The sequence below is a fragment of the Hypanus sabinus genome, chromosome 5 (genome assembly GCF_030144855.1).
Source record: "Hypanus sabinus isolate sHypSab1 chromosome 5, sHypSab1.hap1, whole genome shotgun sequence".
NCBI lineage: Eukaryota > Metazoa > Chordata > Chondrichthyes > Myliobatiformes > Dasyatidae > Hypanus > Hypanus sabinus.
This window is the reverse complement of record NC_082710.1, coordinates 92813646-92837578: the sequence shown is the minus strand read 5'-3', so window position 1 is coordinate 92837578 and position 23933 is coordinate 92813646. Positions and strand designations below refer to the sequence as shown.

The 23933-nt window shown below is 39.6% G+C and overlaps 1 protein-coding gene across 5 annotated transcripts in view; it reads right to left on the bottom strand.

The window, feature by feature from the left end:
• The window catches only part of thsd7ba (thrombospondin, type I, domain containing 7Ba), a 969622-nt gene that overhangs the window by 40343 nt on the left and 905346 nt on the right, over window positions 1–23933 (bottom strand). For 4 of the 5 annotated variants that reach the window (XM_059970235.1, XM_059970236.1, XM_059970238.1 and 1 more), the window contains exons 22-23: window positions 19119–19290; window positions 6525–6698 (exon numbers count right to left, since the gene is read on the bottom strand). In XM_059970235.1, the coding sequence (XP_059826218.1) occupies window positions 6525–6698; window positions 19119–19290 (346 nt within the window). Of the gene's footprint in view, window positions 1–6524; window positions 6699–19118; window positions 19291–23933 lie in introns of those variants that run through there. The other variant, XM_059970239.1, reaches the window with a different exon arrangement.

The window sequence follows — 23933 nt, the reverse complement described above, 5'->3', positions numbered from 1 at the left end:
GGGAAATGGGAGAGATGTGTTTGAGAGCAGAGTTGATGGTGGAAGAAGGGAAGCCCCTTTGTTTAAAAAAGGAAGACATCTCCTTCATCCTGGAATGAAAAGCCTCATCCTGAGAGCAGATGTGGCAGAGACGGAGGGATTGTGAGAAGGGGATAGCATTTTTGCAAGAGACAGGGTGGGAAGAGGAATAGTCCAGGTAGCTGTGGGACTCTGTAGGCTTATAGTAGATATCAGTAGATAATCTGTCTCCAGAGATGGAGACGTCTCTCTGATTCTGATATTTCCCTCTCCCATCTTATTCACTTTCCTTTCCCAGCAATGAAAGAGTTAACATATGCGGAACGTTTGATGGTTTTGGGTCTCAATGAGATCCCCCTCATTCTGGAATTCAGAAGCATGAGGGGGGATCTCATTGAAACCTTTCCAATGTTGAAAGGCCTAGACAGAGTAGATGTAGAAAAGATGTTTCCCATGGTGGGAGAGTCTAGGACAAGAGGGCACAGCCTCAGGTTAAAGGGGCGCCCTTTCAAAACAGAGATGCGGAAAAACTTCTTCAGCCAAAGGGTGGTGAATTTGTGGAATTTGTTGTCACATGCAGCCATGAAGGCCAGATCATTGGATGTATTTAACGCAGCGATTGATAGGTTCTTGATTGGACTTGGCATCAATGGTTATGGGGAGAAGTCTGAGAACTGGGGTTAAGGAGGAGAGTGAAAAAGGATCAGCCATGATTGAATGGTGGAGCAGACTCAATGGGCCAGATGGCCTAATTCTGCTCCTATGCCATGGTCTCAATACTTTTCTCTCTTCCAGCCTTTTTTTCACTTTCCTGTTGCTCTTGATATGCACAAAGATATGCTTGACGTACTTAGCCATCAGACTGTATAAGTGGACAAGATAACCAGACGTTCAACTCACTTGACATAAAGCCTAGCTGCCAAATTATTATGAGGTTGCCTGTGTAAGTTCCATCTAGTCTCCTCAACAATCAGCGCCAATTCAAGTTTTCAAGCCAGTTGACTTCATCCTTTACTGAAAGGATTCCTGGTTGTGAGGACTGACCCATGAAGAAAGTAAGAGCAGAATGGGCTTATAATCACAGCGATTCTGAATAGTGAGAGGTTAACTCCTTCAAATTCAGAAATGCCTTGTCAACATAGTATCAAGGTGTTTCAATTGCCTGGGACTTTTAGAGTATGGGGACACTGTCTCAAGCCAACGGGTCTGCTACTTAGGTTTGGAAACATTTCTCACTAAGAGGTTAATGAATTTTGAATCCAAATTCTTTGTGACATGGAATGAAAGTACCTGTCCTTTTAAGTCTAGGTCAGATCAGAGAACAATCCCAATCCCCAACTAAAATACTTCCTTATTACCTATTTTTGCTGCCTTCCCATCAGTTCTCCCAGGTACTATCAGTTACTCATGAACCAACAACAATTAAAACTTGCCGATTAACCTACCATGTCACAAACCTTTGGAGAAACCACAGCACCTGGGAGGAACCCACATGACAGAAAGGAAGTCCAAACTCCACCTAGAGTGCACTGGAGGTCAGGATTAAGCCATTGTGAGACAGCAGCTGTGCCACTCTACAAAGAGTTGTGGATAATTACCTCCAGCATGTAAAGTCAAAATACCTACAGGCGTGTATTTAAGTTGAAAGTGAGGAAGCTCAAAGGAGATGTGTGAGGCATTTTATTTTAATACACAGAGAGTGGTGGGTTATCTGGAATGTGCTACCAGTGTGGTGGTGGAAGCAGATATGATGGAGACATTTAAGAGGTTCTTAGGTACATGAATACACAGAGAATGGAGGGACGTGGACCATGTCAAGGCCTGTTCAGGAATAGTCAGCATGGTTTTATGCTTTGGAGATGATATCTGATAAATCTTTTTGAGAGATAGCTAAAATTAGAACTGTGTATGTTTTCTACACAGAATTTAGTAAGGCCTTTGACATGGCAGGCTGATATGGAAGGTTATATTTTTGGGGGATTTAGGGCAGCTAGCAAGGTAGATTCAAAATTGGCTTGATGATAGGAAGCAGAAGGTGACAGTTGAAGGTTGACTCTGATTGAAGGCCTGTGACTAGTTGGGTGCTGGATTCTGCAAATTTGCTGATGATACTATATTAGTGGTCTTCTTAATAGTGAAGCCATTTACAATGAATTACTAAAAGGTCTTGATTATTTATGGAGATGGGCTAAGGAATAGCTGTTGTATTTCTACTTGGGTAATTGTGAGATGATGCATTTTGGACAGTCAACCAACATATACAGTAATACATAATATACAGAATGGCAAGGCGATTGAGGAATGTTATGTAACAGAGCACCCTGCGAGTAGAAGTGCACAGTTCACTGAAAGCAGTCGCTCAATGTGGTGAAGGAGTCTTCCAGCACTGAGGTTATTGAGTTTAGGAGAAGGGACACAGATTGTGGCTAGTGCACATCATATTATTAACATTTTCTTTAGTGCAAGCAGTCTAACAACCAGAAACAATGAAACATGTGCTGTGACAATTTGTCAATGTAATCAATGGATTACACCTACGCTGTCAAATGATTGATACGGTATAGGGATATATACTGGATTAGCTATTATACACACATTCTCTAATATATACAATGTTTGAGTTGCTTTTAAAGTTCATGCTACAGAATGATCACCAAAAAATGCAGTCAAGATTTAGTTACAACGTACAAAAGTAAAAAATGAAGATGAGTGAATGATCTTTGAAGGCGGATGAAAACATAACCTTGGTCAGAGATATCAAAATATCGATTAGATGTTCTATAAATAGAGAAATATCAAAATCTAAAAACTCATTGCTGACTCAGCAGCCTTATCAAACAAATTATGGCACCAAGTCTAACATGGAGAAAGTCAGGGCAGATAATCAAAATCTTGGACAAAGAACTTGAAATACAGTTAGAAATGGTTAGCCAGGCAAGTTTAAGTGAAACCTTTCAAAGCATAGGGCCTAAGGTGCTCCAAGCATAACTTTTATTAGAGGAGCAATATAGTCACAAAACAGAATTGAAACCGGGATATTCCACTGATCCCTGCAGTACCCTCTGCCACCATTCACTACTACCTATTAACAAGGCAAACATTCATCTATTTACTTATTTAGAGATACAGCTCAGAACAGGTCCTTCCAGCCCAATGAGCTGTGTTGCCCAGAAAACCACCGATTTAACCCTGGCCTCATCACAGGATGATTTACAATGACCAATTAACATACTATCTGGTATATCATTGGAATGTGGGAGAAAACTGGAGCACTCGGAGGAAATCCACGTGGTCATGGTGAGGAATATACAAACTCTTTACAGCCTGTGTCAGAATTGAATTTCGAACTCTGAGTTCCTGACCTGTATTTTGGACCCAAATTTCCAAGTTTCTATGGATCTTATGGACTCTAATCTTCTGGACATGTTTCTATGTGGAAGCTTGTTACAACCTTACTGAAGTCCATGCAAACTACACCAACCACACTATACTCATTAATACATCTGTTAATTTCAAAAAGTTCAATCAGATTGGTCAAAAAGTATCTTCTCCTAAAAAAGCCAGCCCTGAGGAATCCCCACCTTTCTGAGTGGAGATTCCTGATTCAAGGATTGATGAGTGTAAGGAATTCAGAGTTGGGGACAATATAAAATGAGACCCTATTGAATGGCAGACAAGACCCAAAAGTCTGAGTGGCCTGTTGCCAACTCATGTCTTCTTACGCTTATTCTCTTTAAAGACATAAAGACTACATGCCACTCAGACTACTTTATACCTTTACAGACAACACTTCTAGTCTTGTGGGTTCTGAGGAGATAGTGAGGTCAATGTGTAAGCAGCCACAGATCCTTTCACTCATGGGCAAGCAATGCTTGACAGAAAAGAAGGGTGAGTAATCTCTGCAGAGATGTCGGGTACATGAGGCTTCTGGATTTTGTCAATGCATGGGTTTAGATATCTCCACATTATCCCAGATGCTTCATTTCCATTTAGAACAGTCTTGAGCCAGAGACTCACAGGAGTCAATGACATGTTGCATTTCTTTGAGGAGGGTACTCAATGTTTCCTTGAAGAAACACAACTGTTATGCTAGGAGCCAAATGAATAATTTGTATTTATGGTTCATGACCCCTTATGCATAATCAGTTAAGAATTGACCAGCAGGATCCTCTTTTGTTTTCTTTTTTTTTGCTTTATCCCCCACTACTGGTCCTCTCACTCTTTCCCTTCACCCCTGCACTCCTCACCTGACCACCACATCCCTCTGGTTCCCCACCTCTTTCTTTTTATTCCATAGTGTACTGTCCTCTCCTATCAGATTCCTTCTTCTCCAGCCTTTTACCATTTCCACCTATCTCCTCCCAGCTTCCCACATCATTCCCTTTCATGCCCCCCCCCCCCTACCCTATGCACTCAGCTCCCCCCCAACCAGGACTTACCTATCACCTGCCAGCTTGTACTCTTCCCCCTCCACTCACCTTATCACTCTGGCTTCTCTCCATTTCCTTTCCAATCCTGATGAGGTGACCTGGCCTAAAACATTGACTGTTTCCCTCTACAGCTGCTGCCTGACCTGCTGAGTTCCTCCAGCATTTTGTGTGCACTGCCGTAGCAGGACTTCTATAAAAGCTATCAATGAATACAATAGCCTATTAGAAGAGCAACCAGTGTTCCTACCTCAGAGCTTGAGCGAGTGGGGTTGAATTCTAATCCTGGCTGCTGTTTGCATGGTCTCCCTGAGACTAGATAAGTTTCATTTGCATGCCCTGCTTTCCTCCCAGGTCTCAAAGTAGAACTGCAAATTATCCCTGAGATTAGGAGAGTCAGGGTGCAGTTAGCATACGTCTGAATGAGAACAGGTTACATAAATAGAGGAATTGACCTCAGAGCCAAAACAGACTTGAAGCGCTATATGGTCTACTTCAGTTGCATAGTGCTCTGTAACCTCAGTTGCTCACCATGTGGTTAAACAATACAAGCCCAATTGCAAAACACCTTGCATGAAATGATGCAGCAAGGAACATTTACAACCTTAACTTTAGCTAGTTATCTAGCTGTTAACCGCAATTGGGAACAGCAACAAACTGGCAACATAACTTCAACATCAGGTTTGTCCCAAAAAATGAGATAAAGGGATAGTAAACAACATGAAGATGGGAGAAAAAAATGTGGAATGGAAGTAATAACGTATTGGCCTTGAAAAGAGCAGCAGACAAATTGTGCCTTGCCAGCTATCAAGTTTTGCGAAGGGTCCCTGACCCAAAGCATTAACTGGTTTCTCTGTATTGATGCTGCTTGACCTGCGGTGCTCCGCCAGCTTTTCTGTTTTTGTTTCAGTTTCTGGCATCTGCAGTTTTATTTGTTTTCCAAGCAAAGAAGTTCTTTAGCTTTTGAACTGAGTGGAGGAAAGTACCTATTCTGCATTACTATTGAGTAGAAATTCCCAGCCCTGTGCATGACCCCAACTGACAGCTTCACTGGGTTTTTCTTAAGCTAAGTTTAGTACAAAATAAAGCACTTGGGGACATGAGCAAATGGAGTAAACAAACTAAAATGAATGCACTGAACATTGCACATTTCCCTCTGATGTCCCTCATGAAAACAAATTCAGAATGGTTCCTCCACAGTAATGTATTTAAATGTTAGAGAAGTTTCAAAGTTTAACACAAAACTTCCAAGAACTTGCACACTTATTTTGATTTCCTGTTATTTCTTTCAAGATACCCAGCAGATTAATACAGTAATTCTCATGAAGAACCACAAATGGGTGCCTATGAACAATTTCTGAACCTCACTTGTGTTTGTTTTGTTGTCTCTGTATCCTTATAGAAACTACTTGAAGATTAAAAATAATTGAATGACTCACCAATTTCTATGTATGAAAAATAGCTGGTACACAATCAATTTGCTGAGCATTTGTCTTGAAAATAACAATACAAATTTCCATTGAAAGAACAGGAAAACTAACAAGATTGTGAATTCAAATTATTGTATTAATTAGACAAAAGAGGAGAAGCATAACATGCAAAGCCTGGGTGCTGAATAATCACCATTTTAAGGCTGAATCCTTGCAACGTTTACAGATTGCTCAGTGCATCAACATCAGAGCATGATGCCGATCAAAGAGAGCTTCACCTTGGAGTCCGATAAAATGAATGGTCTTTGACATGGTCATTCTAACGAAGCATAGAAATAAACAACAAGATGTTTTTCTAAAACTTCTTACTGTAATCTTGAGATACCAATTCCACTAATGATTATGGAATGTGGGGACAAAGTGAAGACTTTATACATAGCACCAAATATCCTTTGTCTAATAAATGCCTATAATTCTACAGCACATAATACTCTTGATAGAGGACTGGGTTTGAAAGTATTGGCATATGTTTAAGTAACAGATTTGTGTCCTGCCACATTTCACAAGTCTTTAATCCAAGTTACTAGTGATCTATACTTCAATGGTGAATTTGCCAGTTATAATTTGCCAGTTTAAGGAAAATTCTTACCTGTACAAGGCCGCCTTTCCCATATTTGTTCAGGACAATTATCCTGATTTTCCAGTGCCTGAACAATCACAGCCCTGGAACGGGTTTGGTGACCGGTTGTTTCAAATCTCTTCCCATCCAAACAGATGAGCTGGCATGAACTCCATAGTGACCATTCGGTCAGGTGACAGTCACCTAGAGGTAACAGATAAAATATTCCATATCAAAGATGTTCACCTAATAATAATTTAAGCCAATAATGTGCTGTATAAGTGATGGTGAAGGTTTGAAAAGCAGCTAAACTTTCTCAGGAATAGAACCAATTATTCTGAAATTCATTACCTAGCTGGCCTTCTTGTATATAAAATATTAACAAAGTTGTTGATAGCAGGATGAATGATTGGAATTTCAAAGTAGTAACTTCAGCATAAGAGAAAAAGTTGCTGAAAAGGGAAGTAACAAGTGGGCAATACTGAAGAAAAAGTATCTGTTTTTAAAATCAATAGTAATGAAAAAATAACCAGTTCAAAAGCAGAATACTGTGGATACTGGAAGCCTGAAACTATCTTGAAATATGCTGGTTCGAAGCAGAAGAAAATTGTCTTGCTATGGAGTAGCCAAGATGAGTCTTCACTGCCTTAAGTTATAAGTACAGCATAAACTTTAGTGTCACCCTGAGTTTTGAACCAGCCCCAGAGAGGGACAAGTATGCACATCTCTGATGGAACTAAACATTCAGATATGCATAAATATTTACTTATTGAGAATACTTATTGAGCATGGAATAGGCCCTTCCAGCTCTTTGAGCCATGCTGCACCGCAAACCCCCAATTTGATCCTAGCCCAATCACGGGACAATTTGCACTGACTAACTAACTTACCAACCAGTACGTCTTTGGGACAGAGTAAGGAAAGCAGAGCACCCAGAGGAAACCCACGTGGTATCAGGAAGAACGTACCAACTCCTTACAGGCAGTGGCAGGAACTGAACCCCTTTCCACTGGTACTTTAAACAGCTGTGCTACACACTATGCTACCGTGCTGCCCCCGTTAGAAAACATATGGAGAAAGATGTGGTCAATACCGATAAAGATGATTGATGATGTGTAGATAGATGTCTATTTTCACAATCGAACATCTAATTTGGAATTCAATTTTTCCTATAACATGGTTTGAAAAGCAGTAACTCAATATGGAACAAATAATCTTAATTTTGTTCAGTGATGCCAGACGGATGATTAAAAGGGACATTGGAAATAACCTCCTATTTGTCTTTGAAATTATATATAATTGTTTTTATTTTCACTTGCACTGAGGAAGACAGAGGAAATCTTTCTTCCAACTGTGGCCAGATGTTGAGTGTTCAACAGATTATGCATTGGGGTATCAGCATATTTTTTTGCTCTCAGATCCAGTTATCTCTGTGGCAATAGCATCCCCTTTTTTGATGCCTACAGCAGTTCACAGGACTCCCTGAATTCCACAGTCATTAAACAGGCTGGTTGAATAATCGATGGATTGAACAATCAATATCACAGAGAAACTCCCGAAAGCAACAAGCGCTATTTTAAATCATTTTATGAAACAATGATTAGAAAGAACCTCGGAAATAGAAGCATGAGTAGGCCATGGAGCCTGCTCTCTCATCAATCAAGTTCAGAATTTTCTGCAGTTTCCACAATATCTAAAAACCTACTAATCACTGTTTTGAATTAATTAATTAACCAAATCTCCATAGCCCTCTAGGATACATATTTCAAAAGGTTCAATGCCCTCTGCAGTTCTCTGATCATCATCTGAAATGTCCTTCATCTTATTATGAGACAGTGACTTCTGGTTCTACACTTCTCAGTTAGGAAAACCTCTGTGCATTCAGCATGTCGAGCACCATAAGATTGTTAATGAAATCTCTGGCCATTCTTCTAAATACTAAGGATATAGTTCTGGTGTACTCAGTCTCTTCTCATATGGTAACGATGTCATTAGTGGAATCAGTCCGGTGAACCTTTATTGCCCTCCAGTGATTTCAAGTGGAAACCTTTTTAGACAAAGTGATCAAATCCGTATACAATACTCCAGGTCCGGACTCATCAGAGCTTTATATAATTGCAGTAAAAATGTCTTTACTCCTGTACTCAAATCTACATGTAATAAAGGTCAATAAACAATTTGTCTAACTAGTTGTTTCATGTACTTCCAATGACTTCTATACATTGACACCTAGATCGCCTTTAATTTTACCCACCATCTCTCTTACAAAATGCTTTAATTCAATATATCCCTTAAAATTACTTTAATTTCAGCATCAAGGTGAATATCTTCACAATTTTATACTTGATATTGCACCTGCCATAGGTGTACTATTATTGTCTGCTCATTAATGCGGCTTATATCCCTTTTACAGCCTCATTCCCACTTATTATCCCACCTAGTCATTGCCAAACCTTGAAATTGAGCTATTTGGTCATTATAGGAAAAACACTGATATAGATTGTGAATATATTAGTCTCAAACAATGATTCCGGTAATACTCTACTAGTCACAGTCTGACAAGCTGAGAAGGATCCATTTATTTCTACACATTGCATGCTGTCCAATAACCAATACTAAAACCAAGTCTGCATATTACATATTAACCCCAATTCCACGTGCGCAGTCTATTGTTGATAAATCTGCTCCAAGGGATCTCAGCATAAGACTACACCTAAAATGTCTACTCAAGGAAATCTGCAGATGCTGGAAATTCAAGCAACACACACAAAATGCTGGTGGAACACAGCAGGCCAGGCAGCATCTATAGGGAGAAGCACTGTTGACGTTTCGGTCTGAGACCCAATTGTGTGTTACTTAAAACTTTTGCTAAGTTCCCATGTACACCTGTAGGGGAAAACACCAAAAGAATAAGCAAAGACTTTATAGCGTGCTTTAGAAGATCTGCACTCATCCAGTGACGATCATGCATCATTGTACCTCGAAGCAAACCTAATCAAATGATATTATAATCAAGTTTAAATGGCATCTTTTAAACCACCAAGTCTTCTTAGTTCTCCTGATTGCTTATTCTTTTTATTTAAATCTAACACAAAAGAACACTTTTTTTGCAGGAATTGCTCTCAAAAGAGGATTGTAAACTAAGATAATTTAAAAAGTTCTAAATATTTCTTGGTATCGCTCTATACTGCTGTCACATAAGGGCAGGATGCGTAAGTGCCAAATTAATTGATTTTTTTGTAAAGTACTTTTCTACTTGTCCATAAGAGGGTTTAATAAAATCTGACATGCTAAGAGGAAATGCCGGATAATGAGGAAGAGATATTATAGATTTCTGATATACTAAGAAAGATTATCATTCACCATTCTCCTGTAGAAACCAGCCTACAGTCAGATTAATTATATTATGAACCTATTGGCTAGAATTATGGCTTGCATGCCACCATGAAACAAATGAAAGATGGAGCCGAATTTCTGCAAGTAGCTAAATTTAAGAAGGGTGATCCACAGTTCCTCCACCTAGCTGATAGAGTTGTGCAAGGCTCCATCACTCCCTCAAGACATCTTTCAACTACGCTTGCTGTACCTCACCACGACAAGGTCCTGCTGAGGGGCAATTAATTGACAGAGTAATGGGAAGTTGCTTCAACCTGTGTCTTCTCCATTCCAGAAAGAAGGTCCCCAAACCTCTTTTGCTGAGCTGCAGAGATCAGATGGCCATGCATATGTGCATATTTGGAGACCAACTCCAAGTCATCATCAGCTCTTTGGCTGAAGCAGACAGAAGGATTGCCCTTACACTCAACGCCTATAAATAACATCATCTGCCCATCTGGCATATTCTAAACTATTGCCGTCTGGCATGAGCATTCAGGGTAAGACTCTGGAAAACATGGTCCATATATCTCAGATTCACCATCAGCAAAGGCAGGGGTAGATAATGAAATTCATAATTGGTTTAGTGCAACAGAGGCTCTTTCAGGTGAAGTAACACCTGAAATACAGACACTTACAGGCTGAAGCAGCAACACTTCATATTCCATGTGGATAGCCCTCAGGCTGACAGTATGAACATTGGTTTCTCCAATGTCCAGTAATTTCTCCCCTATTCCCCCTTCTTTTCTATTCACCATTCCTCTCCCCTCTTAGCATTCTCTTTTCCTAACCTGCCTATCATCTCCCTCTGGTACCCTTCTTCCTTCCCTTTGTCACATGGTCCACTCTTTTCTCCTGTTAATTTTCCTTTTTCTTCAGCACCTTTTTGCACCTATCATCTCTCAGCTTGTGCTTCTTCTCCTCCCCTGCCATCTTATTCTGGCTTCTTCCCCCTTCCTCTCCAGTCCGTGTGACGACTCTATTCCTTTCCATGGCTGCTGCCTGACCTATTGAGCTCCTCCAGCATTTCATGCATGTTGCAATTGAGAAAAAGCTATTTGAAAACCTGAAACGTGATAAAAAACTTACGGTCTACTGGGCAACAGTGATTCCTATCCTATATTCTTCTGAGACCTGGATTACCTATAGTGAGCACTTCAAAGTAATGGTGAGCTACATCAAAAATCCTCCCAATTCCACTGGAAGGATAAGCAACCTAATTTCTGCTTCTTATCCGAGATCAACACCTCCACTATTGAAGATCTCATTACACAGAGCTGGCTTCACTGTGCTGCAATTTTGCTTGCATGCCAATCCCACGCTCACTACACAGATCCTTTCTTCTGAGCTCTGACATCAGAATAGCTCACTAAGCATTCAGACAAAAAAGTTCAAGGATGCCCTCAAATCCTCCTTGAAAATTTTTAACATCCCCACTATCTCTTGGGACCCTTGATCCATGTCCCCTTTGAATAGAGAAAGGAAGTTCATGATGGCGCGGACAATCTTGAATCATTGTTCCAGGAGCATATGAAGCATGGATGCAAGACTGAATTCATGTGTCATTTGTGCCAACTCACCAAGTCATCCAGTTGAGCTTGAGTCTGCAGTTCCCATCGTGGTCTTATCAGATGCCACAGAAACATACCGGAACATCGACAAAAGTTCTCTTGAACCTACAGAGCAGCAGGATTCTCATTGGATTCAATCTCCCTGAGACGTATTATAAGACTTGTGCAAGGTTTAGTTGACTTTCAGACAAGCATGTTGCCAGTTCCATTTATAACCAACACCACTATGTCTTCAGCACAGAAAATATGGAAGTGAGGAAGTGCACTAGCAGGTAATGAATAGCCAACATTATAAAATGGGAGATTAGTGAGAACATGTACTAACGAGAACCGGCCATTTTCCGAGATTCTCCAGGTGCAGCATAGAAGAAGGATGTCTCCGATGTGTGGCCCTGCGTGGCCCTTGGATAATCAATTCCAGGTCAGTGCTGCAGACTGAGGCGTTGCAGGACGTCGCAGCGGCGGACACTGCAGACAGAGGTCTCTGTAGTCCAGTGATCGCTCTCCTTCCCTCTTTCTCTGGATGGTGGGGAGAGTTCGCTGCCAATTCTCTAGTCGGAGAATCTCGGAATAAAAAGCAATGCAGCAGACTCATAACAGTGACTGTCAGTCTCCCCTTTCACTGTGAAGTGGGTGACATGTGTCTGTCCCTTGCTAGCAAGAGAGAGAGAAAGCACATGGCATGTCGAACCAGTGGGTAAACAATACTTTTTGTTGACTGCAGATCATGGTCTCTCTTTGGGGGCTTTACTGTTGTTGGGTGGGTGGTAGGTGCTGACTCTGCTGCAATGGGTGGAACAAGAGAGGGGATGCCTTGCATGGGGGAGGGGAGAGAGGGAGCTTTGGGGTTCTGACATTCTTCTGTTGTTTATTCTTTTGGGGGTCTTTCTGTTTTTCGTGGATGTCTGCAAAGAGTAGGAGTTTCAGGTTGTGTACTGTACAGATTCTCTGATAATAAATGAAACCGTTGAACCACTTGAAATACGTGGGAAAGAAGCAGCAATCATGTCACAGTTTTTCCTTAAGAAGGCCGTTGCATTTTGCCTGTAAATAGAGCCACATGTTGCATTGGTCCATTTGTACTTACTTTCCTGTTTCCACATATCCTTCACTACAACCTTAGCCAATGTATGCCCCCCAGGATATAGAAGTGGGATAACCTTCCCATAATCCATATTCTGCAGCAACATTTCCAGAAGGTATAATCATGAAAATTCTTAGTTTTACTCCTGTGCTTCTTGATCTTACAAGCTGCTACAGATACTTAAATGCCAAACAGACAATAAAACACTAGGAAGTAATGCAGAGCATCACAGCAGAAACAACTGCAAAACAGGAAAAGGTCAGCTGTAGAAGAAAACCTTCACGGAGACAGACATCTAACTCAAACACATCTTCAGCACACCTCAGTGTCAAAAACTGCTGCAGGTGGTTTGGACCTGAAGCAGTATTCCCAGATTTTTACGGCAGAGTGCGTATGAGCCCAGTAGCAGACTGCCCATTGTATCTGACATGTATCAAGGCCATGCTAACGAGAACTAATCAGGCCATGCTAATCAGGGAACTATGAATTCTTTAACCTGCATCTGGGCTGCAGTATAATCTTGAAACAATATGCTTTCTTTATGTCAAGCAAAGGGATTATTTATTTATTTATAAAACTACAATATACATCCTTTATGATCAGACAAAGGAATTAGCTAAGGGAAATCAACTCCATGAATTTCAAACCAGTGGGAAAACAGATCTGGGTTTGACCAAATCATATACACAGCCATGGAAGAGGAGATTGTTACTTGGTTAAAATAAAGCCACTGCTTCAGATTGGTCACAACAGTAACATGCAGTTAGCATGCATATCCCCATTCAGTAATGATGCAAGCGAGGGTGATGCTTTCACTTCTAAATAATCCGGTAGCATGAAGTTAAGATCAACTTCCAATTGATTCAGATGTTGTCTGTCTAGGGTGAATGAGGGAAAACGTTTTGTGTTCGGCCCCTAGCTATCCAGAAGCATTGAGTACTTGGTCATTGCAGATTGCACCTGATTCCCATTCCAGCAGAATAATGGAATTAAATGTTTGACTATACCATCAAGGATAGGTGATCCACTCTGCCAGATTATGATCAAGTGAATTAAAGCAAATCATTGACTAAATAAGGGAACAGATCTTCAGTTTTAGTCTGTTTCCATAGGATATACAGTAAGGGCAGAAATAGGCCAATTGACTCATCGAGTCTGCTCCACCATTCACTTGTGGAGGATTTTTCTCTCAGACTCACTCTCTCTGTTACCTTTAACCCCATTACCAATCAAGAACCTATCAATATATATCATAAATACACCCAATGACGGCCTGCGTCGTCCTCTTTGGCAACAAGTTCGGCAGTGACACTGCCCTCCAGCTAAATAAATTCCTTTGCAGCTTAGCAGGATGTGCCTTTTTTTCTGCATCTGTGCCCTGAGATTCTAGACTCTCCTAGTAATGGAAACATCCTTTCCACGTCAACTCTATCCATGCCTTTCTGTATCCATTTAGTTTCAACAAGATCTCCCATTCCCCTACTGAACCCCATCACATACATGCCCATAGGTATCAAATGATCTTCATATATTAAGATTTTCATACCTGGGATCATTCTTGTGTATCTCCTCTGGATCCTTTATCAAGTCAACACATCCTTTCTTAGATACAGGGCCTAAAATTGCTCTCAATATTGCAAATATGGTCTGGCCAACACCTTATAAAGCCTCAGCAGGACATCTTTGTAACTACAGTCTAGTTCTCTCGAAATGAAAACAAACATTGCATTTGCCTTCCTTATAAAGATTCAACCTGCAAGTTAACTTTAAAAAGTACAAATTCTGTAGGGAGATGACAGGCAGTTTCAAGATATATAAGGTTACAAAAGTAGGTAGTTTTAACTTTCTACATAAAGACGGGGATTCTCATACTCTGATGTGATTAGATGGAATAGTGGTTGTCAAATATGTTCAGGAAACTTCCTTTAATCAACAGTACAGGTCACAATAAGGGAGAGCACAATACTGCATCTCCTTTTAGGGAACAAGATAGGACAAGAGACAGACGAGTGTGCAGGGGAACACTTTGGATCTGGTGATCATAATTCCAAAATCATGGAGGATGATGGGACTGGTTCTTGGGTTGCAATTCTAAATTAGAGTAAGGCCAATTTTCATGGCAACAGAAGGGATCTGGCAGTTTTGATTTGAGGTAGTCTCTTTCCTGGCAAAGAGATACTTGGTAAGTGGAAGGCTTTCAAAGATGAAATATTGAGAGAACAGAATTTGTATGCTCTTGTTAGAATAAAAGACAAGTCTGTGGAATCTTGTTTATTGAAGGATATTGAAGTCCTGGTAAAGGAAAGGAAGGAGGCAGATATCAGATATAAGCAGTTAGCGTCAAATGAGGCACTTGAGAAGTATAAGAAATGCAAGAGAAAAACTCAAAGAGAAATCAGCAGAGCTAAAAGAGGGCATGAGGTTGCTCTAGCAGACAAGGTAAAAGAGGAACCCAGGAGCTTCTATAGATATATTATGAGCAAAAGGATAACAAGTGACAAAATTGATCATCTTGAAGATCAGTAAGGCAAAAGAATAGTGATGTCATGGACAGTATCCATGATGTCATGGAAGAGGAGAGGTTAGCTGTCTTGAGGTGAATTAGGGTAGATAAATACCAAAAGCCCGACAAGGTGTCCACTCAGACCTTGTAGGAGGCTAGTGCAGAAATTGCAAGGGCCTTAGCAGAGATATTTAAAACATTATTTGCCAGGAGTGACATACCAGAGGATTGGAGGACCACTAAAGCTGTTCTGTTATTCTAAAAAGGCTCTAAGAATACCTGAGAAATTATAGGCCAGTGAGTCTCACATCAGTTGTCGGAAGGCTATGACAATATATTCTAAGGGACAGAATAGTTAAGTATTTGGATAGACCAGGCCTGTTTAGGGATAGCCAACTTGGCTTTGTGTGTAATAGTTAATGTCTAATCAATCTTGTAACTATTCTCAAGGAGGTTACCAAGAATGTTGATGAAGGAAAGGCAGTGGAAGTTGTTTACATGGACTTTAGCAAGGCCTTTGACAAATACCACATGGGAAATTGGTCCAGAAGGTTAAATCACTTGGCATTTAGGACAAATTAGCCAATTGGATTGAACATCGGCTTCATGCAAAAAACAAGAGAATGACAGTAGATGGTTGTACCTCTAATTTGAGACCTGTGACTAGTGATGCACCAGAGGAATTGGTGCTGGATCTGTTGATGGTTGTCATCTATATTAATGGTTCAGATAATAATGCGGTAAACTGGATCAGCTAATTTACAGATGACATCAATATTGGGAGCATAATGGACAGCGTGGAAGGCTATCAAAGCTTGCAGCAGGATCTGAAGTAGCTAGAAAAATGGGCTGAAAATGACAGGTAGAATTTAATGCAGACAAGTGTGATGTTTTGCACTTCTGGAGGAGAAACTAGGGTAAGACTTAAACAGTGATCTGAGGTGTGCCATAGAACAAATAGACTTATAAATACAGTTGCATTATTCCTCGAAAGTGACACCATAGCTAGAAAGGGTTGTCAAGAGAGCTTTTGGCACACTGTCCTTTATAAATCAAAGCATGAGTACAGGAGCTGGGATTTTATGTTAAAGTGATCTAAGACAGTGGGAGGCCTGACCTGGTGTATCGTCTGTAGCTTTGGTCCTTTACCTACAGGAGAGATATCAATAAGATTGAAAGACTACATTTAAAATTTACAAGATTGCTGCCCGGACTTGAGGACCCAATTTATAAGAGAAGGTTGAATACGTTAAGACTTTATTTTCCAGTGTAGAGGAGAATGAGGGGAGATCTGATAGAGATATGCAAAGTTAAGAGGAGTATAAATAGGATGAATGCATGTAGGCTTTTTCACCTCATATCAGTCAAGGCTAGAACTGGAGATCAGTTTAGAGTAAAAGATGAAATATTTAACGTAAATTTGAGAGGAAAACTGTTCACTCAGAGGGTGGTGCAAGTGTTTATTGTGCTGCTGACAGATTTGGTAGAATTGGATTCAGCTGTAACATTTAAGAATAGTTTGGATAAGTACCTAATGAGAAGAGTTTGGAGAGATATGGTCCAGGTGCAGGTAGATTGGACCTGCAAAAGATCCAGAATGCATGGACTAGATGGATCAGGGGCATACTTCTGTGCTGAGGTACATTATGACTCTGTAACTCTAATACTGAACAAGAACTCCCAAGTCCTTTTGTACCTTTAATTTTTAAACTCTTTCTTCATTTAGAAAATAGTCTACACTTTTATTCTCCCAACCGAAGTGCGGAATCCCACTGCTCCCTACACTCTATTCTATCTGCCACTTCTTTGCCCTCTCTTCCATTATGTCCATGATCTTCTGCATAATTCCTGCCTCCTAAGTCCATGGGTATACTTAAGGCAGAAATTGATAGTTTCCAAATTGGTCACAGCATCAAAAGATATGGCGAGGAGGCAGGTGTATGAGTTTGAGTGAGATCCTGGATCAGTCATGATGGAATGGCAGAGCAGACTTGATGGGCTGAATGGCCTAATTCTGCTCCTATGTTTTATGGTCTAATGATGATATTACCTGTCCTTCCACCTATTTCTATATTGTCTGCAAATTTGGCCACTAAACCATTAATTCTATCATCCATATCATTATCATATAACACGACAAGAAGTGATCTCAACACCATCCCCTGCAGAACACAACTAGTCACTGGTAACCAACCAGAAAAGCCCCCCTTTATTTCCACTCTTTGCCTCATGCTCGTCAGCCAGTCTTCTATCCATGCAAGTACCTTGCCTGTAAGCTAAGGCTCTTATCTCATTTAGCAGTCTCGTGTGTGGCAACTTCTCAAAGGCCTTCTGAAAATCCAAATAATTGATGTCCACCCACTCCCAGTTGGGTAACTTATTTTTTACCTTCTCAAAGTCCTCTAAGAGATTTATCAGGTAAGATCTCCCTTTAACAAAAATTTTGCTGGCTTTGCCTCAGATTATCAAGTACATCCAAATACTCTGAAATTACATCCTTAATAATGAACTCTGATGAATTTAGAAAGATTAGCTTTGTTCATCACGTGCACATCGAAATATATAATGAAATACATAATTTTGCATCAATTTACATCAGCGAGGATTGTGGAGGGCAGCCCACAAGTGTCACCATGCTTCCAGTGCCAACATAATATGGAACATGGGAGGAAACCGAGGTACCTGAAAGGAACCCATGTGGTCGGGGGAGAACATACAAACTCCTTACAGACACCAGCAGGAATCAAGCACTGACCTTTCAGCTGCTGCTCTGAAGTATTGTGATAACCACTATGTTACGGTGCTGCCCACTCGTTAGAATTAGCAGGAAAGCTTCAAATGATGAAAACAAGCAACGGTAATAGCAACATTGGCCAGTAAGTGCTTTTGGAATGTTAAAGTTCTCTGCTTAGAAATAGAAACAAAAATGATAACTCCAGAGAAGGCAATTCTTCTGTGAATTGCAGGAGTTATAAACACAATACAACATGGGAAAAAATTTAAGTGCTGCTTTCAATGTTTCAGTAGTTTATTGAGTGGTACTTTCCAACACCTAATCTGCCAGATTTGAACTTGCCTTGTATGGTGGTCATATTGCAACAGAGGATTGTACAGAAAATACCCATTTGAGAGGTGGCGGCACAATTTTGAAGTAGGGACTTTTTAATCTTGTGAAAGTGATTTGCATGTGTGAAAACTTAGGTTAAATCTTGGTTAGGGGGGAGGGGTTAAGGGGAGGGGGTATGGGTTATATACATTGTTTTTTCATACTTTGTAACCATTTAAAAATGCAATAAAAAAGTTTAAAAAAAAAGATGAGCAACATTCACTGTAAATCCATTTCAGAACTAATTATAAAGATACAAATATAAACAGGGTTAAAGACTTTAATAAATATGGTGGACATTTTATGGACTGTCATACTAACTCATATTGCAGAGGTGTAAATATTAATTGCAATTGCACAAGCATGAAAATAAAGTCAGCAAAGTATACATTATCTCAAATTACTAGTCAGTGATGTTTATAAATTCCAATGAAAGTTAACCTTGATTGGTACTTGTTTCCTTTATCTCCACAGGATCTGCTGTACTTGTGGAGTCCTTGCGGCACCCAATCCATAGCAAATTGCTTTAGTTTGTCATTGGAATGGGAGTTTGGCAGATGGGATTATCAACTTTATATGTATATATAATACTGTGAAAAGTATTAGCAGTAGCTTGGTGGAAACTTTAGATTAAATTATATCATGTAACAACTTGGATAATTTATCTGTATCAAAGTCAATGAATCTTTCTGTTACAAAAATTATCACAGAACTAATGCATAATAATAAAAAAATCCCAGAGATTACAGTCACAGCCTATATCAACAAATACAAAAACATTAATATGAGCATGATAATCAATCACATAAGTTCAAATGCAGTGTCATAAAACTGCAGTTTTGCAAAACAATAAAATTTACATAGAAATATAACCATTTTGAATCGTTTAATTGTCAGTAAAATGCCAAGTAACAATGATCACTACAAAGAAGGATTTCTTGGTTGAGTAATTACAGCTTTATAAGGATTCCTTGTGAAATATTACCTGGACAAGGCACTGAACAAGGTATTTTTAGTCCTCTCTCAATATTATTTATTCCAGCTGCCTCATTGCCACACTTCTCATTCTCCACCACCTTTGCCGATTCAGAGAGAGTCCCATCATGAACATTACAAGATACATTACGCACTTTAAATCCATCTCCACACTGTGCACCCTGAAAAACAATTAATTACTGACAGTTTATTTGTATTAAAAAATCTCTATTAAATGTGAATTCCACTGCAAATTCATTCAATGGTATCTGAATTAAGATATAGCAAGATTTAATTTTGCCTGGTTCAGATCATTAAGCTTCATTATGTTTTCTTATTGTTTAATGGCATGGAGACAAAGTAGATAGATGCACAGAGTTTGGTCCCCAGAGCTAAATCAAGTTACATGCTCTCACCAGCAAAATGGGAATTAAGTACAGGTAGCAAAGAACACAAGGCTTTCAAATGGTATCTTTATCTTTTATTTGCTATAAGTATATTTGTACTCAAAGAAACCTCTTTGGTTATTATAGAAGACAAGAAAATGGAATGAAAATTGTATTACAAACATGAGAACATCAGCAGATGCTGGAAATCCAAAGGATGCTGGAGGAACTCAGCAGATCAGGCAGTAGCTATGGACAGGTGGAAGCAGTCGACTTTTAAGGTGGAGACCCTCCTTTAGGAATACTGAGTCCTGAAGAAGGGCGGCCTGAAACATCAACTGTTTACTCATTTTCATCGATGCTGCATGACCTGCTGAGTTCCTCCAGAATTCAGTATGAAAACTATTATTTTGAGCTCCTTTGTGGCTTATATACTCTGTTTCTTTATTAGGGGCAGTACTGAGGTTGAGCGAAGACAGAATATAATTTTACTTTTTATCATGATCAATGGTGTGTAATTGTAACTATTAAGCCTTACAATTCTCTGGGAGTGTCTTTAAATCTCCGGAAAAAATGAAATGTTAAAACATCCACAGAGACTGTTTGTTAGTAATATTAAGATAGATTAAAGGACTAACATGGAAATACAGTTGCTATCTAGTCTATACCATACAAATATATTATTTCATTAAATCTCTAATAGGTTAGGGTGGAGAATCTGTGGAATCCTTTGCCACAGGCAGCTGTGGAGTGCATATTTATGTATATTTAAGGCAGAGGTTGCTAGATTCTTGATTGGTCAGGACATGAAGGGATTTGGAGAGAAGACAGGAGATTGCGGCTGAGAGGAAAATTGGATCAATCATGTAGACTCAGTGGATCAAATGGCCTAATTCTGCTCTTATATCTTATAGTCTTATGATTATCTGGGATACTATCGTACTGATAATAACAATACTTCCCATAAGACATTCCCAAGAGTAATGCTAGGGTGTCAGTAGACAGAAGCAGAGCTTGGAACAGGCAAATGTTGGAAAATAATGACACAAAGTGGAAGCTAAACTCCTGCAGAAAATATTGTATATCTAAGTTTTGTATATTCACTTTAGTTTTCTTCTAAGTTTGAAGTTATAACCACAGATAAAAGCAAATAAAAACCAATAATTTATTATTCTAAATTAAATAATACGTATAAAATAGCATAGCAAGTGCCACACCTGCCCCTACACCTCCTCCTTCAATGCCATTCAGGCCCCCACAAAGTCCTTCCAGGTGAGATGACATTTCAATTGTGAGTCCGGTGGAGATTACTGTGTATCGGTGAGACATGACATAGATTGGAGACCCCTTCGCTGAGTAACTACTCTCCATCACCCAGAAAAAGTGGGATATCCCATTGGCCACCCACTTCAATTCTACTTTCCGTTCTCATTCTGACGTCAGTCTATGGCCTCCTCTACAAGCATGATGAAGCCACACTGAGGTTAAAGGAGCAACATCTTACATTCTGTCTGGTAGCCTTCAACCTGATGGCTTAACATTGATTTCTCGAACTTCCCGTAATTGCCCGCCTCCTTTCACCATTCTCCCATTCCCATTTTCCTCTCTCAGCTCATCTCCTTACCTTCCCATCACCTCCCTCTGGTGCTCCTCCCCCTTCTTTTTTTCCCATGGTCTTTTATCCTCTCCTATCAGATTCCCCTTTTATCTTTCACCAATCAACTTCCCAGCTCTTCACTTTACCACTTCCCCCACCCTCCCAGCTTTACTGATCACCTACCACATTGTCCTTCTTGCTCCTCTTCCACATCCCACCACCATCTTCTTGTTCTGACTTTTCATCCTTTTTGCCAGTCCTGATGAAGTGCCCAGGCCCAAAACCTCCACTGTTCCCTTTTACGTAGATGCTGTCTGACCAGCTGAGTTCCTCCAGCATTTTCTGTATGTAACTTCCTACATTTTATGACTTGTAAAACCTACATTTTATAAACTACATTTCTTTACCAAATGTGTAATGAACTTTGATAAATTATTATCAATATCAATTTTCTATTCCTAATATTCATGTAGGTTCATTTCCTATATCAAATTACACCTACTTCCCTTAAAGATTGAAACATTTATCCTAATGTATTTACCATGCTGCAGAAAACTGTTTTTTCACAAATTGTACAAAGTGCCCAAATATCCTTAGCATGCAGTGTACCACTGTCAAATATTCTGTTCAATGTTCTATTATTATGCACTAAATGGAAGGCACGTTGAGATTTTAATAATTAAGATTGTTGATGACTTTATGTTAAAACTGCAAAAAAATTAACCAATCACTCTGAGTTACCAATAGTTCTTTATACTGTAGAAAGAAATGAAGAATATTAACATTATATTTCACCTTACTCTGTTTGAAGCACATCTCAAGATATATAATGTCCAATGAAAAATAATAACATAAAATTCTTAGAGCATATGGAAAGAAATACATTTTAGGTCTAAGACGTTTTAATCAAAACTGAGAATGTGAGATAACGATGAATAGCAGGGCCCCAGGGTGTGTTGTTGAACAGAGAGAAGCAGGGATACAAACGCCAGTTCCCTGTAAGTAGCAACATAGGTGGTGAAGGCGGCTGATGGCTTTGGCTGAGCCACTGTGTGTAAGTGTCATGTTACTGTTGTTCATTTGGCCACATTTGGTGTTTTGTATGCCTTTCTGGTCACTACACTACAGGGAAGATTTGAGTAAGATTCACAATAATATTGCGCGAATTGAATGACTGGCACATTAAGGAGAGATTGGCTATGCTGGATCTGGGAGAAAAGAAGGCTGAGACATGACATGGTACAGGTATATATAATTATAAAAAGAATAAATAAGATAGATTGCTATAGCCTTTTTCATGATAGTAGTATCTGAAACTAGCGGGCATATTTAATATGAGCAGATGAAACTTAAAGAGGATCTGGAGGGCAATTATTTCATACAAAAGGAACTTAGAATGCAGAATGAAAAGTTAAGGAGGTCGTGAAGACTTGAATATTAAAGAGGCATCTGGAATAGGGAGAATATAGAGCAGTAGCTCCCAAACCTTTTGGGTTCCCATTCCATTTGCTCCCAAACCACATCCCCAGAACCCCTCCTGCCCTTTCCAACCATTACATTAAAACTATAAAGAATTTTGTTTTACAAATCACAGTGAAAGAAAATAAGGACTGCAAGTTCAAAGTGGTGACAAATAGTTGTAAAAAGTACTCAAATCTATTTAAAGCTGCAAAAAGAAATCTATTTTCTCACAGTGTAAACAATTGCATCAATAGTTTTAGAGCTTACATTGGTAGTCCAAATATTCACTACTTCATTGCTTTTCCACCTTACACTGGGATGGATAGACTTGATGTGGTGATATCAACTTTTCAGCATCAGGCTGAATGCCACTTAAGAGTCTCAGATCCCCATGTTCAGTAATTTGCAGTCTATTTTGTTCCTTTGAAAGAAGCTTGGTGACTGCCCTCAAACCGTGCTCTGCTAAATATGATGTTGGAAAGGCAATAAAGAACATCTTGACCTTTTTCCAGAGAGCAGGATAGCGCTCAGAGATTCCTTTCTGCAAACAAGTACAGGATGATGTTTTGAACCTCAGCTTCACCCGAAAGTCATTTTGTAGTGAGATCAGTTTGTCCTCCATCCTTCCTGTTAGTTCTTCATGACAAGTGTTCAGGAATTGATTTATTATCCAATCTGGAATTTGGATCAAAAGAGGATCGTGAAATCACTCTGACATGTCTTTATGCAGCTCACTCAGGTGGGCACAGTATACCTGAGGATCAATGTCCGGTATTCTTTCTTTCATTTCCAAATCAGAGAGTCTCAGAAATTGGAAAAGGTCGCAACACCCAAAGTTGCAGTTAACTAGGGTTAATTTTGACACACATGTGGAGATGACTGATTTGGCTTTAATATGATTCACACCATTTCCTTGCAATTGAAGATTGATCTGAATAATCTTTACAAATAATTCCAACAAATAAACAATATCATGGCTAATGTTCTGAAATTAATTACTGAATGAAGTATTGCATTCTTCAGAGAATTTTACCACAGTTTCAAAAAGTGGTCAAAAGCGCCTGAGGCAGTTTCCCTTTGAGAGCCATCTGACTTCCAAGTGCAATAGCAAGTGTTCATCATTCTCGCTACAAAGCTCTCGAAATAGTCGAGGATTGAGAGCATGAGACTTGACTTTACTTATCACAGTGATAACAGTATTTAATAGACAATAGACAAGGTGCAGGAGTAGGCCATTCGGCCCTTCTAGCCAGCACCACCATTCACTGTGATCATGGCTGATCATACACAATCAGTACTCCGTTCCTGCCCTCTCCCTATATCCCTTGACCCCATTATCTATAAGAGCTCTATCTAACTCTCTCTTGAATGCATCCAGAGA